Here is a 16,689-nt window from a genome sequence, read left to right as displayed (position 1 = left end):
AGGCTATACTGGTCTCAATGTCCCTTGAATACAAAAGTACAAATTAAGAGTTACAGAAGAAATCAAAGAAATGTATGTCCCCTTAAAACAGTGTAAGGAGTGACTGAGACTTTCTGCTGACTGAACTTGCCAAGTCTCTGAAATGAAAAGGTTTTTGAATCATGCATTCAATGAGTCGGTTGACCCTTTTACTGACCCTGCCTGCCTATGTCCTAACCACATTCTCTGTGTCTGCTGAAGAGTGTATTTGTGTGTCAGTATCATGTCTTGAACGCATCTGAGAAACTGTGTCATGTACAGAGTCTGTTAGTTGTGACTTTGTCTCTGTGTCAGCGTTTGACTCTCCTGAATGTAACTGAGTCTCAAGGTTCATACAAAACAATCTGTTGAAGGGTCTTCTGACCCTTTTCCCCTCTGCCTCCATCAGGTAACTGTTGCTTTGTGTGGAAGGCTGTACTTTCTGTTCATCAAAGCAGGTGTAAATTGTCTGTCTGGCAGGTCAGTCAGGTTAATGTGTAAACAATTTCAATTTCTGTTGTTATGAATGATGCGCGCGAGAGTGCTGCTTGTTCTAGTCATGTGGGTGTGACGTCATCGTAAACAAATCCGTTCTACTCATCCAGACGACTTCGCAACGGCTCCGTTGCCAGATTTTTTCACTCTGGAACCCGTTCTCAAAAGATTTCGTTTTGGGGCACCCAAAACGCCGGTGCCGTGTGGACGCCAGGCCGAAACGATAAAAAATTTTATCGGATTCACCTGAATCCGTTGCCGTGTGGACAGGGCCTGAGTGTCAAGGTGCCCTGAAAGTACATCTGACAAAAGTGGCAAGTCTGCAACCATACTGTCCATGTCATTGTCACTTTTACCCCTTTTCCACCAAATCAGTTCCAGGGCTGGTTCGGGGCCAGTGCTGGTGCTGGTTCACAACTCGTTCAACTTGCGAGCTAGCTGAGAACCAGCTTGCTTTTCCATAGCTTGCAGTGCTAAGTGAAGCCACGTCATTACATCACTGTATACGTCATTACGTCGCTGTATACGTCAGTTATGTCGCTACATTTGCTTAAACCTTGGCGCGAATATCGAAGCAAAAACAACACGGAAGAAGCAGCAGCAGCAGCAACAACAACAATAATAGTAACGGATGGCTTCGTGTTTGTACAGCTGCTGCTTCTCGCCGCTTAAAAATGGTGATCTTTTGCGGTCTTGTTATTGTTGTTGGTCTTAACAACTCCGACCCCCCGCTGACGTAAGCGGTTCTTTCCTCTGGCCCAGCAGAGAGTTGGTGCTAGCCTGGAACCGGTTTTTCTGGGCCTAGAGCCAGTTCTTTGTCAGTGGAAACAGAAAACCCGGTTCCAAACTAAGCACTGGCCCCGAACCAGCCCTGGAACTGCTTTGGTGGAAAAGGGGCATGAGTGTCAAGGTGCCCTGAAAGTACATCTGACAAAAGTGGCAAGTCTGCAACCATACTGTCCATGTCATTGTCTCTTTGTGAGTGGCTGTGGTCACTTGGAGAGCACTGGATTCGGCCATTTACAGACTGCTCTTCATAGTCCAGCTCTGGGGTGCCCTAACTTGACTGATCTGCCTCAGCCCATCCTTCACTCAGAGCCTCCTGACTCTGAATGTCCCCTGTTCCACTCATTATCCAATCACTTGTTCTGCCTCCTGGGTCCTCCTCCTCCTCCAAAGAATCCAGATCCTCTGACTCAATGTCACACGGCCCTTCTCCATCCATCACCACAGGCAAAAAGCTGATGTCCAAAACCAAGTTGCAGTGTACTGTCTTTGTGTCACCTTTAATGTCTTCCAGCTTGTATGTGTGAGTCTGCAGGTTTCTGTCTTTGACTGTGTACACTGTTGCATTCCATTTGTCAGCGAGTTTTTTTCTTTCCCCTCTCATTTTTGTTTACAATGAGTACTTTGTCTCCTATGTTCAGGTGAGTGCCTTTTACTTTTCTGTTGTAGCCCTTTGCTTGTCTGTCTTGTTCTCTGACTACATGTGTTTGTGCAATCCTGGCTGTTTCATGGAGATATGACATGAGTGTTTTCAAAGAGGCTGACTAATACTTTCAGGCAGTTATCATTACAAGGGGGTCTGGATGTTGCACTACTCTCACTCAGCACAGGTGACTCTCCTGGGTGGCAGCTTTTCCCTAAATCATCAGGTGCAGGAGCTTGCACATGGGCTGTCACTGGCTTAAGACGCTTTGATTTGGAGAGAGCCTGTTCTTTCATTTCAATTTGGTAGCGATCAATGTGCTCTTGGATTTCACTGGCTGTCCATTTATCTGGTGCTTTAAACTTGAAAATAGCAGTGAGGGAGGGATCTGGGCAGTATTTAATAAACATCATGGCTGCCTCCTGACAAGGATCTTCCATATGTCTACATAACCTCTTCAAACCTTCCTCTGCTGCATCAACTACCTTGTTCAGGCGAAGCCAGTAGTCTACAGGAGTCTCTCCTGTCACTGTCTAAATACATCGGTGACACTCAGACACACGTTTATTATTGCTTTTCAGCACGACACAGTACTTTCAAGACAGGGACAGTCTCACACACACACACACACACACACACCGAGGGAATTATTGACCTGGTGACACTGGAACAGTTCATCACGCAATGATTGGCCGCGGCACCTACAACACCTTAGGGCCATCCTAAAGTTGCTGAGGCATACGTGTCTCACAGCTAACCCGAAAAAGTGCAATTGGGTGGGTGGAAGTTCAACCCCGATTCCAAAAAAGTTGGGACAAAGTACAAATTGTAAATAAAAACGGAATGCAATGATGTGGAAGTTTCAAAATTCTATATTTTATTCAGAATAGAACATAGATGACGTCTCAAATGTTTAAACTGAGAAAATGTATAATTTAAAGAGAAAAATTAGGTGATTTTAAATTTCATGACAACAACACATCTCAAAAAAGTTGGGACAAGGCCATGTTTACCACTGTGAGACATCCCCTTTTCTCTTTACAACAGTCTGTAAACGTCTGGGGACTGAGGAGACAAGTTGCTCAAGTTTAGGGATAGGAATGTTAACCCATTCTTGTCTAATGTAGGATTCTAGTTGCTCAACTGTCTTAGGTCTTTTTTGTCATATCTTTGGTTTTATGATGCGGCAAATGTTTTCTATGGGTGAAAGATCTGGACTGCAGTTCAGTACCCGGACCCTTCTTCTACGCAGCCATGATGCTGTAATTGATGCAGTATGTGGTTTGGCATTGTCATGTTGGAAAATGCAAGGTCTTCCCTGAAAGAGACGTCATCTGGATGGGAGCATATGTTGCTCTAGAACCTGGATATACCTTTCAGCATTGATGGTGTCTTTCCAGATGTGTAAGCTGCCCATGCCACACGCACTAATGCAACCCCATACCATCAGAGATGCAGGCTTCTGAACTGAGCGCTGATAACAACTTGGGTCGTCCTTCTCCTCTTTAGTCCGAATGACACAGCGTCCCTGATTTCCATAAAGAACTTCAAATTTTGATTCATCTGACCACAGAACAGTTTTCCACTTTGCCACAGTCCATTTTAAATGAGCCTTGGCCCAGAGAAGACGTCTGCGCTTCTGGATCATGTTTAGATACGGCTTCTTCTTTGAACTATAGAGTTTTAGCTGGCAATGGCGGATGGCACGGTGAATTGTGTTCACAGATAATGTTCTCTGGAAATATTCCTGAGCCCATTTTGTGATTTCCAATACAGAAGCATGCCTGTATGTGATGCAGTGCCATCTAAGGGCCTGAAGATCACGAGCACCCAGTATGGTTTTCCAGCCTTGACCCTTATACACAGAGATTCTTCCAGATTCTCTGAATCTTTTGATGATATTATGCACTGTAGATGATGATATGTTCAAACCCTTTGCAATTTTACACTGTGGAACTCCTTTCTGATATTGCTCCACTATTTGTCGGTGCAGAATTAGGGGGATTGGTGATCCTCTTCCCATCTTTTCTTCTGAGAGCCGCTGCCACTCCAAGATGCTCTTTTTATCCCCAGTCATGTTAATGACCTATTGCCAATTGACCTAATGAGTTGCAATTTGGTCCTCCAGCTGTTCCTTTTTTGTACCTTTAACTTTTCCAGCCTCTTATTGCCCCTGTCCCAACTTTTTTGAGATGTGTTGCTGTCATGAAATTTCAAATGAGCCAATATTTGGCATGAAATTTCAAAATGTCTCACCTTCGACATTTGATATGTTGTCTATGTTCTATTGTGAATACAATATCAGTTTTTGAGATTTGTAAATTATTGCATTCCGTTTTTATTTACAATTTGTACTTTGTCCAACTTTTGAAATCGGGGTTGTACTTTTTATAGTAATAACTTACATAGGTGTGGTGCAGTGATTATCACTGTCATCTCACAGAAAGAAGGTTCTGCGTTTGATGTGATGGATTGGCGACCTGTCTGGGGTCTACCCCGCCTCTCACCTGATGATGGCTGGGCTTGGCTCCTCTGACCCGCAATGGATAAGTGGGACAGAAAATGTATGGTGGATGCTCTGTATTCTGGAAAGTCAAAACTGTAAAACACAATCCCCCCCGTAATTTTATGGTTTCTGCCACAGAAAATTCTCCAGTCTTCATTACATTACATTTTCATTTCGGTCGGGCACCACCCAAAATGATGATTACATCTTCAGCTTTTCTTTGGCTAATCAGACACAAGGTACGCCACCACTCTTGCCAGTTAGGTGCCTTGCTCAAGGGCACTTCAGTCATTTCTGCTGGTCCAGGGAATCAATCCAGCAACCTTTTGATCCTCTTTAGAGTCTCTAACCAATTTCTTTTAGTGCTGTATCAGACAGAAAATGATGAATATAAATAAAATACATGTGAAAAAGCAGCTCAGCCTCTCAGAGAATACTGACTGATACAGTGGGCTGGCTGTTTATTTTATGTGGAGTTAGTCATTTGTCAGCATCTTGTGTATAAATACAGTACTGCAAATATAATCTCTATCTTAAAATGTTCGTAGTATGAGCTGCCAGGATATTACACAGACTTTCTTTGTAAAAATGTAATAATAATAATAATAATAATAATATAATATTCAAATCCAAATGATGAAATCATATTACAACTGACCACAATTTTCCACCACTTTTTTATTTTTTTTTTTATGAATTACTTTGCAATTGGAATCAGAAATGTCCTGCTGATAAAAACATTGCAGAATGTCTCTTACTTTTTATATTGAACAAGTATTCCATGAAATCGAGTCGTACATGAGCTGATAGCCGATGAGGCGCGTAGCACCGAGTAGGCTATAAGCCATGTATGATGAGATTGAGTGGAATAACTGTTTTATTCTATCCACATTCACTGGATTTTGAGAAACAGGGCATTTTTATTTTTATTTTCTGCAAATTTGATAAATAAAAACTTTATACAAAATGTCTGTCCAAATCATTTCCACTTAGAATGTAAACAAACCGGCGAAATGGCAGGAGCAATTTGTAAAACATGCGATAATAATTCTTGAAAATGTAAAAAAAACATACATTCTTGCCATCAAATACTTTTATTCCATATTTTGTTGCTTTTTTATTTTGGGGGGTTTTGTTTTTTAGTAGCATTTTTATTTCATCCTCGGTTGGTTCAGCAACACACTCCACCATTTTATTTTTCTCTACTCATGGTATATGAGCTGATATCCTAGTAGTAGAGTAGTCAATCAGAGTGCATGATTGCTCATATCCAGTGAACATGGATAGAATAAATATACAGTATATATATTTTATAACAGCTATATGTTAGCTGATAACTCAGTCACCCAATGACCTATTTATCCATCTATTTAGACTATATACAATAGTTCCACTGTACAACATTTTTGATTAGAAACTTAACTATTGTTGCCTAATTTCATCTCATCTTTCTTTGGGTTTTTCAGATTTTTTTTTTTTTAATTCAGCAAGGAAACATAAGACACAATCAAATCTTAACAGACTTCACAAATTCTTAATTTTTTTTTCACTAAACTCCAAGTCAAATCCTTTTTGGGTTTAAGTATCCTTAAAGAACCCTTAAAGAGAAACCTTTATTTGACACATGCACATTTCAAGCACAGTGAAATTCATCCTCTGCATTTAACCCATCTGAAGCAGTGAACACATGCACACACCCAGAGCAGTGGGCAGCCACACCAGAGCGCCCGGGGAGCAGTCAGGGGTTTGGTACCTTGCTCAAGGGCACCTCAGCCCAAGGCCGCCCCACGTTAACCTAACTGCATGTCTTTGGACTGTGGGGGAAACCGGAGCACCCGGAGGAAACCCACGCAGACACGGGGAGAACATGCAAACTCCACACAGAAAGGCCCTCGCCGGCCGCTGGGTTCGAACCCGGACCTTCTTGCTGTGAGGCGACAGCACTAACCACTACACCACCCTCAAAGAATCTGTTTTCCAACTGTATATCACATACTAGGACAGTTTAGTTGAATGCTGAACACCTGACAGGTTCTATGTATTAAAAAGAAAATATGATCAATAATTTAAGTTTGTTGTCGGGTTCTACATGAAACCTTTAAGGGCTTGTTCAAAGGGACAATCTTTTTTTTTTTTGATAAGGTATTAGATTTAAAGAGTATTTTTGGGAGCACAAACAGAAGCCTTTCTTCTTCTTTTTTTTTTTGAAGAACCTTTAATTATACAATGAAGCCTTAAAAACTGCAGAACACTTTTTCTAAGATCCATTTCTCTACTGGTTGATTGAAATTTTTTGTATCATTGTCTATAATGTTTATTTTATACTATTACTTTTGCTACTTTTCCCAGGAAATGTGCCATTAATTTTGGAGGACACTGCATGTGCATGCTGTGGTTATAACATGCAGTGCTTTGACTAAGTGTTTCATTTGTCCAAACAGATTTTCTACAATCTGTTACACTGATTGAAAAAAGAACATGCAAGGAATAAAACACTCAGTGTTATGCTGCTATAGGAAAATAATCAATGACATGGGTACTGTGAAAGCGCAAAATGTTATATTTTTCTATAACAGCATGTCCCAATGTGTTTTTCTTCCTATACCACAGGAATATTTTTTCTAATTTTTTGTTTTGTTTATCAGTGAACCACATATTGTACTTTTTATGTGTTTGTAGTTATGTTTAATGTTGTGGAACAGCCATGAAATGAGTTCGTTCCTGTTATATCACAGCGTGTTGCTTGTGTTAGCGTTCCTCCAGAATAACACTTCATCACACTTGTACAGTTCTGTACCACACACAGAGATAGACACAATTAAGATTTTTTTCCCTGTCTTATACACACCAGTCTTTTTTGCCTCGCAAAAAAGTTTTTGTAATACTGATCAATTCTAATGAACTTCCCATTTGAGTTTGTAATTTAGATTTTTTTTATCCAATCATCTGTGCTAATATATATAAAGTCATGCAGATACTGTACAGGTGAGGAACTTCAGTTAGCATCCACATCAAACACATGATCTCAGTGACTTTGATCATGGCATGGTTGTTGGTTCCAGATTTCTAGGAACTTCTGGGATTTACATTACAGGCATTTAGCAGGCACTCTTTTCCAAAGCAACATACAACATACCAGGGAGCAGTTGGGGGTTAGGTGCCATGTTCAAGGGCACTTCAGCCATTCCTGCTGGTCCAGGGAATTGAACCAATGACCTTTCAGTCCGGGCGGCATGGTGGTGTAGTGGTTAGCGCTGTCGCCTCACAATAAGAAGGTCCTGGGTTTGAGCCCCGTGGCCGGCGAGGGTCTTTCTGTGCGGAGTTTGCATGTTCTCCCCGTGTCCGCGTGGGTTTCCTCCGGGTGCTCCGGTTTCCCCCACAGTCCAAAGACATGCAGGTTAGGTTAACTGGTGACTCTAAATTGACCGTAGGTGTGAATGGTTGTCTGTGTCTATGTGTCAGCCCTGTGATGACCTGGCGACTTGTCCAGGGTGTACCCCGCCTTTCGCCCGTAGTCAGCTGGGATAGGCTCCAGCTTGCCTGCGACCCTGTAGAACAGGATAAAGCGGCTACAGATAACGAGATGAGACCTTTCAGTCCCAAAGCTGCTGCTTTAACCATTAGGCCATGGTTTCCCCACATACACACAGGCTCTAGAGTGTTGCTAATAAAGTGGACAGTGTGTTTATTTCAAATACTTTCTTGAATTCTCATATTGTCAGTGCTACAAGAGTTAAAAAGGTTATCATAGATAACAGCATCACCTACAAACACCTCGGTGTTAAATTATTGAAAAACTCCACATAGCTGTGTTAAGAACCACACACAATTAGATGTAACTCAACCAAAACCAGGAGATACGGATGGCACATAGGGGAAGGATTTTTCCTGCACCATACTCGCTTTATGAACACTTTCAGGGGAGAAGGAAAAGAAACCAACAGACAGTTGATGACTGGGTTGCCAGATTGGGCTAGGTTAAAATACTCTGCAGCCATCTGAATTTATAGCCAATTATATTAATTAAATGTAATAAATCCACACTAAATGGCAAACTATAAGTGCAGCTAGTGTGTCTGATGTACACCATTTCTGTTGAAGGATAATGGAGTGGATAATAAAGTACGAAGGAGACAGTCACAGAAAAAAAAGTATTTAAGTGCCAAAAATTAATTATAAAAATCCTGAATGTCACAGAATTGTATATCATTTCAGTTTTAAGTCCCAGGTATCCATAACAATTCGATCTTCACTTCCTCCTTCTTCTTAATTGCATAACAAAACACAGCACAGATTTGTATCCACAGGGTTAACAAACATGCACATGTCTAGCAATCAAGGGCGTAACCATGGTATAAATATTGGGGGGGTCCAAATTTGAGCCCGTCCCAAAATATTTTTAAGTGCATTTCGCGCAATTTTCATATGGGCCTATTGATAAAGATGTGCTTATCTAGAACATTGTTTTGATAAATACAATTCCCAATGAACATGTTAACATTTATATCTTGTTTTTTTCTTGTGTATCAGGCAAAACACAAAACAACAGAATGTGCAACTGCAAAACATGTAACGCAATACAACATACAAAAAACATGTAAAACACTGCATGAAAATCTGTCACACCAGAGCTAGTCTCACTCACACACACACACACACACACACACACACACACACACACACACACACACACTTCAAACAAATGCAGAAATGCCAAATTGCTACAAAAAAATGGCTACCAAAGCAATAGAAAGGAGCATTACCCTGGTTAATAGGTCAAAACAACATAGAACTTTGTAGAAAATATATTGACTTTATCTAAATAAATGGCCCAAAAATATGGAGGCATTCAAGAATAGAGGGCTACCGCGTGACGTCACCGTACCACGAGATTTTGTTAGGGCGCCATATTGGAAGACCTCAAGTACATACATACATACTCACAATATAAAACAAACTACGAGCGAGAGTGAAGTGACACGATGGCTGATAATTCTGGTTATGTGAGTATATTACCAGCTGCAGAAAGGGCACGGTATGTGGAGAAACTCGCTGTGATTGATGGGTTTGACCCATATGATAAGACTTGGGGAAATGGAGAATGGAAACATAAGGAGGACCGGACACCAATTCTGCCATCTGTTTGCTACCCAGACATTGTAAACTATTTGTTGTTTACACCCAGTGCCTACACTGCTGATGACTTGAAGGCCTACAAAGGGCTACAGGCTTACAATTATGTTGTTAGTGGCTTGGTTCGTGATATTACAGCTGTTGCTAAGAATAACCTACACATAGTTATGGCCAAGGTAATCTTGTTGATATTTATCTTTTAATAATATATCTTTTCAGTTGAAAAATTAATACTTTTTGTTCCTATTAAGGTATCCATAATTTAGGTTAATTTATCCAAATTATACATATGTATTTATGATATATGCCTACACAACAACTATGCTTTATTTATATAATAGGAGGGAGAGCAAGCCGCAAACCATCCTAAATTATTATTATTATTATTAAATTGTAGCAGTCTGGGAGGCTTGCTCCTCATCCAGATCAACTTGGGGCCAATTTAGCATGTTTTAAATCTGAATTTCTTGCGTTTGCTTACCTCAAAGTGTCCACAGATCATGCACAGACTTCATCTCATCTCATTATCTCTAGCCGCTTTATCCTTCTACAGGGTCGCAGGCAAGCTGGAGCCTATCCCAGCTGACTACGGGCGAAAGGCGGGGTACACCCTGGACAAGTCGCCAGGTCATCACAGGGCTGACACATAGACACAGACAACCATTCACACTCACATTCACACCTACGGTCAATTTAGAGTCACCAGTTAACCTAACCTGCATGTCTTTGGACTGTGGGGGAAACCGGAGCACCCGGAGGAAACCCACGCGGACACGGGGAGAACATGCAAACTCCACACAGAAAGGCCCTCGCCGGCCCCGGGGCTCAAACCCAGGACCTTCTTGCTGTGAGGCGACAGCGCTAACCACTACACCACCGATGCACAGACTTATCCATTATATCCACAGTTTTTTGCCAAGTCTCACACAGGTTTCTTTCAAGTCTACTGTTGGGCCAATAAATCATAAATAAAACAGCTCAGATTTGTTTGTTTAAGTCGTTTGCCACTCCACTTTATTCTCGTGGGTTCACATACCGCTGCTGTTATTTCCCCCTAATCACGAGTTTGTTGGTCTTCCAATATGGCGCAGGGTCTGTTTACTTCCGGTTTCGGGTGACGTCAGTGAGAGCCCTCTTATAGAGGGACTGACCAAAATGATAATTATGAGTGACCAAAATGATAATTTTATTTAATTTATTTACATTTAATTAAAGGATAGTATGCTCTTATTACTAGCCTACTGATGACATGCAGCCTATGATGAGGTTAAAAATAATGTAAAGTTGTTTTAAGGGCTCGTAATACAATGCTCTTTACCAGTTCATCTTCAGAGCAGGTCTCTGTCTGTTCCCTTCCTCCATCATGCCTGTGACTCTCTGTGACAGACTCATCATGTCTGTGACTCGTCTGGAAAAAAAGGCGAATGTCAGCCCGTTGGTCCTTCCTTTTCTTTGCGGCTACCGCCATTTGAATGTGTCCACCAGCAGCCTACCTGACAGTCCGACTGAGTGGATTTTCAAACCAACTAAGCCGCACTACGGCATCATGGGCTGACCCAAGTGCACAATCATAGGGGGCACTGGCGTAACGCAAGTACTTGGGGCCCCCCTGCAGCTACTAAAAGTGTGGGCCCCCTCCCCCCCCAAGGCCACCCTGCCACGGCCTCCTCTCTCTCTCCCTCTCACTCTCTCTCTGTATATCTCTCTTTTGATTGCTGAAAAGTGTGAAAAAAGTGCCAGGGCTCAGCCCCTGACAGCCCAGGCCCATTTAAACACGTATAGGACTGCCTAACCCATAGGCCTAGATGTTTTGTTAATTCATTCATATTCAGTACACCAGCAGAGTAGGCTATCCATTTATTACAAATAAATCCAACAATAAAAATGGTGTATGATGTGACAAAGCTCACAGTTCATACAGCTCAGTAAGCAGTAACGATAACAGTAACATTAATAATGATAATTACATAAGGTTCAATAAGGTTTAGGAAAATAAAAATGAAACTGTTTTAAAAGCCAGAGTATGGTTAAATAAAATACATCATAAGTTGAAGTAAAAGTTTGCATAAAGAATAAATCTGTCAAACACAGGGGTGCAAGCAACTAATATTTACTCACGTTACTGTTATGAGAAGTTTTATGAGTAATATAAAAATGAGTAATTTTAATTTTACTCAAGTAAATTTTGACCTAGGTATCTTATTCAATTACAGTGGAACCAGGCCTGAAAAGGCCTACTGAGTAAAAATGAAATGCAGCAAAATAATAAAACAATCTGGCGGAAATTAAAGAAAATTACGCTACCTTGCGTGCAGTTTTTTTTTTTTTTTAACTATTTTACATAACCAACCTATCTTGGATCAATGTGTTGGATGATGGCTGGTGGTCATGGAGAACAATATTCAAGAAAAAGAAACATTGAATTATTGAGAAGAAAGAAAATAAAAAGTAACTTTTATTCAAATCCCATTTTAAATCAGGTACTTTTTCACTCATTAGCCTCGTTTTAACTGCACTATTCCCCCCCCATGGCCCTACCTGTTAGCGCATCATGAACTGGAGGATAAGGCCTAACTCTCCCAAAAACGGATGAAATTTTGGGCAGTGTGGATGTAAATTCTTCTTTTTTCTTTTTGATTTGCCGCTTTTGAGCACCACTTTTTTCTCTGGTATGCTTCATTGTTGTGTTTATTATTTTCATGTTTCATCGGACTTTTTCGTGCATTGAATCATATCGGGCGACGGGCCCCCCCTAGCGGTCGCCCCCCCCTGCCTGGCGGGGGCTGCGGGGGTATACTTTATGCCAGTGATAGGGGGTGGTCACAAAGTTTTTTGTTTGTTTGTTTGTTTCTCTGTGCTTCCTAAATTGAAAGTAAATCGGACATAACAAATGAAGGATTCATTATATAGCCATGGTTCAGGATGGCATATTATTTGTCTCATATTGATTTAATACGCCAAATATTGGGGGGGACAGATTGGTACTTTCCCAATATTGGGGGGGGGCATGTCCCCCCCAGTGCCTATGGTGGTTACGCCCATGCTAGCAATGAAAGGAAAACAAAAAAACCAAGCACTTGGGCCGAAATATCCTGAGGGGAAAACACTTCAGCAAATCAAAAAAGCATTTTATTGAACCTTGCAGAAGGTATAGAGTCACAGGAGTGCCATGAAAAATAATAAATCTGAAAAAGAATAAGAAAATAAATGTTAAAAAAAAGAAAATGAATAAAAATAAAAAAAGAATATGAAAATAATGGCAGAAATAAAAATAAGAAATATTGAAAAATGTAACAAAATGAATAGAAATTCAAATAAAAGAACAGGAAAATAAATGCAGAAATAAAAATAAGAAAATAAATTTTGAAAAAGAATAAGAAAATGAATAAAAATGAAAATAAAAGAATAGGAATATAAATGCAAAAATAAAAATAAGGAAATAAATAAAAATAAAGGAATAAGAAAATAAATGTTGAAAAAGAAAAAGAAAATGAATAAAAAATTAAATAAAAGAACAGGAAAATAAATGCAGAAATAAATATTAAAAAAGAAATAATAAAAATAAAAGATTAAGAAAATAACATTTATATAATGCCATCATTTGATGCTTAAATACTTAAAGATTTTTTAAAAACTTAAAAAGCAAAATACTGTATTTGGATTTTTTTTTTTTAATTTTGATAGGCTTTTAGCATTGACTGTATCACATGAGAGGAATGACAATTATTAGGTCACCTTAAGCCACTACATGTAAGATATAATACAATAGAAAACTTTAATTATATCAATATAAAATAATTCTTACATTTATTTTAGAATTATCTTGATTGTGAGCAATTCCAGCGTTATGGACGTGACACTTGAACTCAAAATGGCAACAAATGACCCAGTGCATGTTTTATTGTCTCCCAGTATTTAAACAGGTGTTGCACATTTTAAGGCTGTACCATACTGGAGAAGTGATAGAACAAGAACAATTCCCATAGTACATCTAGGGCATGCCAGAAAATGCCAATAAAAGATGCGTTATGGACGTGACAGAAAAAGTATCACTTTTCTTGGGTGACTGTACATTTTTATCAAACTCTGTGAAATCGTAAACCTAATGTCGAAATGGAGATATCCATTTGATAGAGGGGTCCAAGGTGAATATTAAAAAATCTTTGTTTAAAATATTTTGTACTTCATGCAGAGTTTCGGAAGGAAAAGTCAGCGTTATGGATGTGACGAAATTCCGTTATGGATGTGACGCGTCTGAAATAGACATGGCATATGTTTAGAAAATCAGCAATTTAACCACCATAACCCTTTGAAAAACTCTCTAAATATCAGCTAAAACTATCAAAGTTCTTAAATAATATTTAGGATGGCTATTGTTTTGCTGTTTTGTGGATTTTAGCATACATTTCTGTGGCTTGTGGCAATAATATAGAATTGTACATGATCAAAGTTGATTTTAGCTTGGGTTTTACCTTATAAGAAAGAAAGACTAACAGTGACATATTAGGTTGGTTACAAATTGGTTCAACTTATTCACATCTGTAAAATACAGGCCAAGGTGATATCTCTGGGAGTGGTTTTGATGTATTACATGTTGCTTTATTTTTGCATGGTTAGGTTGACATTTACATGGAATTGCCCTCATGCAGGTCAAATTTTCTGCTAATTACTGCATAACTGCTGTTTTTCTGTTTATTACTGCATATTTTTTAGATTTCAATATTTAGAATAGAAGATTATATAAACATGTCACTGGTAGAACATCAGTATCTAGAGAACCACAGGTACAAATGTGGGAACAATCGGCTCAAACTGCTTCTGTCTGGTGCCGAGTTAAGCTTTCACACAATAAACGCTGGTTTTATAGCACTCAGCATCAGCAACATACAGAGTTTTGTCTTCAGAACTTTTTCTGGTGCCTGCAAGAAAAGAAGAGATTCAGCTTTATCTGTGAAGACTTTCATTTACTTGCAGACAATATCAAAACTGCACAGTATTAACTTGGTTTCTAAGTAATAATAAAAACGTACACAGATTTCACCCAAGAATAAATTACTATAAATTAGTATAAATTAACTTGTATGTCCCTGTTTAAAGTGAAGAACAATAAAAATATAGACATGTCAGACACTTGCTGGGCCATGAGTCCTACCAGAATTCCTTATATGATGGCAAAACAAACATTTTAAAAATATGGTGCTAAAAATAAGGTCACTAACACACAGTACATAAAGACTCCATTTCCACATTCACATCGCAAAATAACACTCGGCATGTGCCTACCTGAACGTGTCAAGCCTTGATTTTTGTGTATTCTGGCTTTAAATATACTCTGCTCTCCTTAGTTTGTGATTTTGGATTTTGCCCAGATACTGATGTTTGTTAATCAGGCAGCACGGTGGTGCAGTGGTTAGCACTGGTGCCTCACAGCAAGGATATTTCAGGTTTGAACCTCACGGCTGATAGGGACCTTTTGTGTGGAGTTTGTATGTTCTTCCCATGTCTGTGTGGGTTTCCTCCAGGTGCTCCAGTTTCCCCCACAGTTCAAAGACATGCAGTTAGGTTAACTGGGTAACTCTAAATTGCCCATAGGTATGAATGTATGTGTGAATTGTTGTATGTGTGGTAACCTATCTTTGAACTGTGGGGAAAACCAGAGCACCCAGAGGAAACACACATGTGGGCATGTGTCGTCCTTGACCACCATGCAATGGAGTAATAAGGTGTCTCCTTCCCTCCACGAGCCTGGGGTGGTGCCTTGAGCAAGCACTAGCAACCCCTCGCTCCCCTGGTCAGGGTTATGACCAAAGACTGGACTTGGCAAACTGCGTGGAGGAGACCACCACCTGGTGGTTCAATGGGTAGGAAGATGGACCTAGCAAAGCGTTTGTGGAGTGTGATCAGGTCACAGTGCAATACACAGAACATTGTTGGCCATCCACTGCATCCCAACCTAGCTTCAGCTGTCTTGATTCTGTCTTGCCCCTGGACCCAGTTAGGTCAGGATGATAGAGTGAGGCTGACGGCTGTGCAACTCTCCCTCACTTTAATCCAAGTCACATGCAAGTCATGACTTCAAATTCAAATCCTTTGGCGATAGGCAAATGGCGAAGCAGCAGGGGTGGGAACACTGGAAGCTGTAGTCATGAACCTGCACACAGGTGGCCTAGGGCATAGGGTTGCTCTCTGCTGGAACGAAGCAGCAGCAGAGTTTGGCAGCCCCCTGGGTGTCTGAGCACCTACCAAATTGAAGTCATGGTCATCTTTGACCCCAAAGGATGAACATCACATCTGGTGAAGCTGAGACAGGCCTAGCAAGATGGCGGTAGATGAAATGTGCTCAAGATAGATGCAGACAGGCAACTAACCAGCCAGTTGACCTATTAGATGTGTGAAAATAAAATAAATAAAAAAAACTTGGTTGCTAATTAGGCAACACAGTGGTGCAGTGGTTAGCACTGTTGCCTCACAAAGAATGTTCCAGGTTCAAACCTCATGGCTGACATGGGCCTTTTGTGTGGCATTTGCGTGTTCTTCCCTGTCTGTATGGGTTTCCTCCCACAGTTCAAAGACATGTGTCAGAAAGGGCATCTGGTGCAAAAAACCTACACCATATCAAATATGCGGATCATAAATTGAGAAGAATGATCTGCTGTGGCAACCTCTAACAGGAGCAGCTGAAGAAGCAGCTTGATATTTGAGTATCTAGGCTTCCACTTGGGCCATGGGCAGGTGCATCCCCAAATTGATAAATCAGCAGTGATTGCAGTCTGCCTGAGACCCAAGACCAAAAAGGGGGTGAGGCAGTTCCTGGTGCTGGCTAACCACTATTGGAAGTTTGTGCCTAATTTTTTGGATGCCATCAGCCCATTGACTGACCTCACTAAAAAGGGGGCTCCAGATGTGGTCCTGTTCAAACAGGCTTTTGCTCAGGTAAAAGCGGTTTTGTGTGGGGGCCATCTATTGCATTTGCTTGACTTTTTTTCTCCCTTTTCCTCTGTAGACTGACACATTGGACAGAGGGCTTGGGACCATTTTATCCCAGGTGGTAGAGGAGGAGGAACACCCCATGCTGTACATCAGCCAGAAGCTCTCAGTGAGAGAGACC

At 40.5% G+C, this 16,689-nt stretch overlaps 1 protein-coding gene across 1 annotated transcript in view; it reads right to left on the bottom strand.

Annotated features, from left to right (window-relative positions):
- Positions 1-13,169: 13,169 nt before the first annotated feature.
- LOC132900433 (adhesion G protein-coupled receptor E1-like) overlaps positions 13,170-16,689 on the bottom strand; it is a 40,429-nt gene continuing 36,909 nt past the window's right edge. Inside the window, exon 8 of the mRNA XM_060942525.1 lies at positions 13,170-14,500. Within this exon, the coding sequence (XP_060798508.1) occupies positions 14,423-14,500 (78 nt within the window). The 3' untranslated portion in view covers positions 13,170-14,422. The remainder of the gene's footprint in view (positions 14,501-16,689) is intronic.

This window comes from Neoarius graeffei, chromosome 16, assembly GCF_027579695.1.
Source record: "Neoarius graeffei isolate fNeoGra1 chromosome 16, fNeoGra1.pri, whole genome shotgun sequence".
NCBI lineage: Eukaryota > Metazoa > Chordata > Actinopteri > Siluriformes > Ariidae > Neoarius > Neoarius graeffei.
This window is presented reverse-complemented; position numbering and strand designations above follow the sequence as displayed.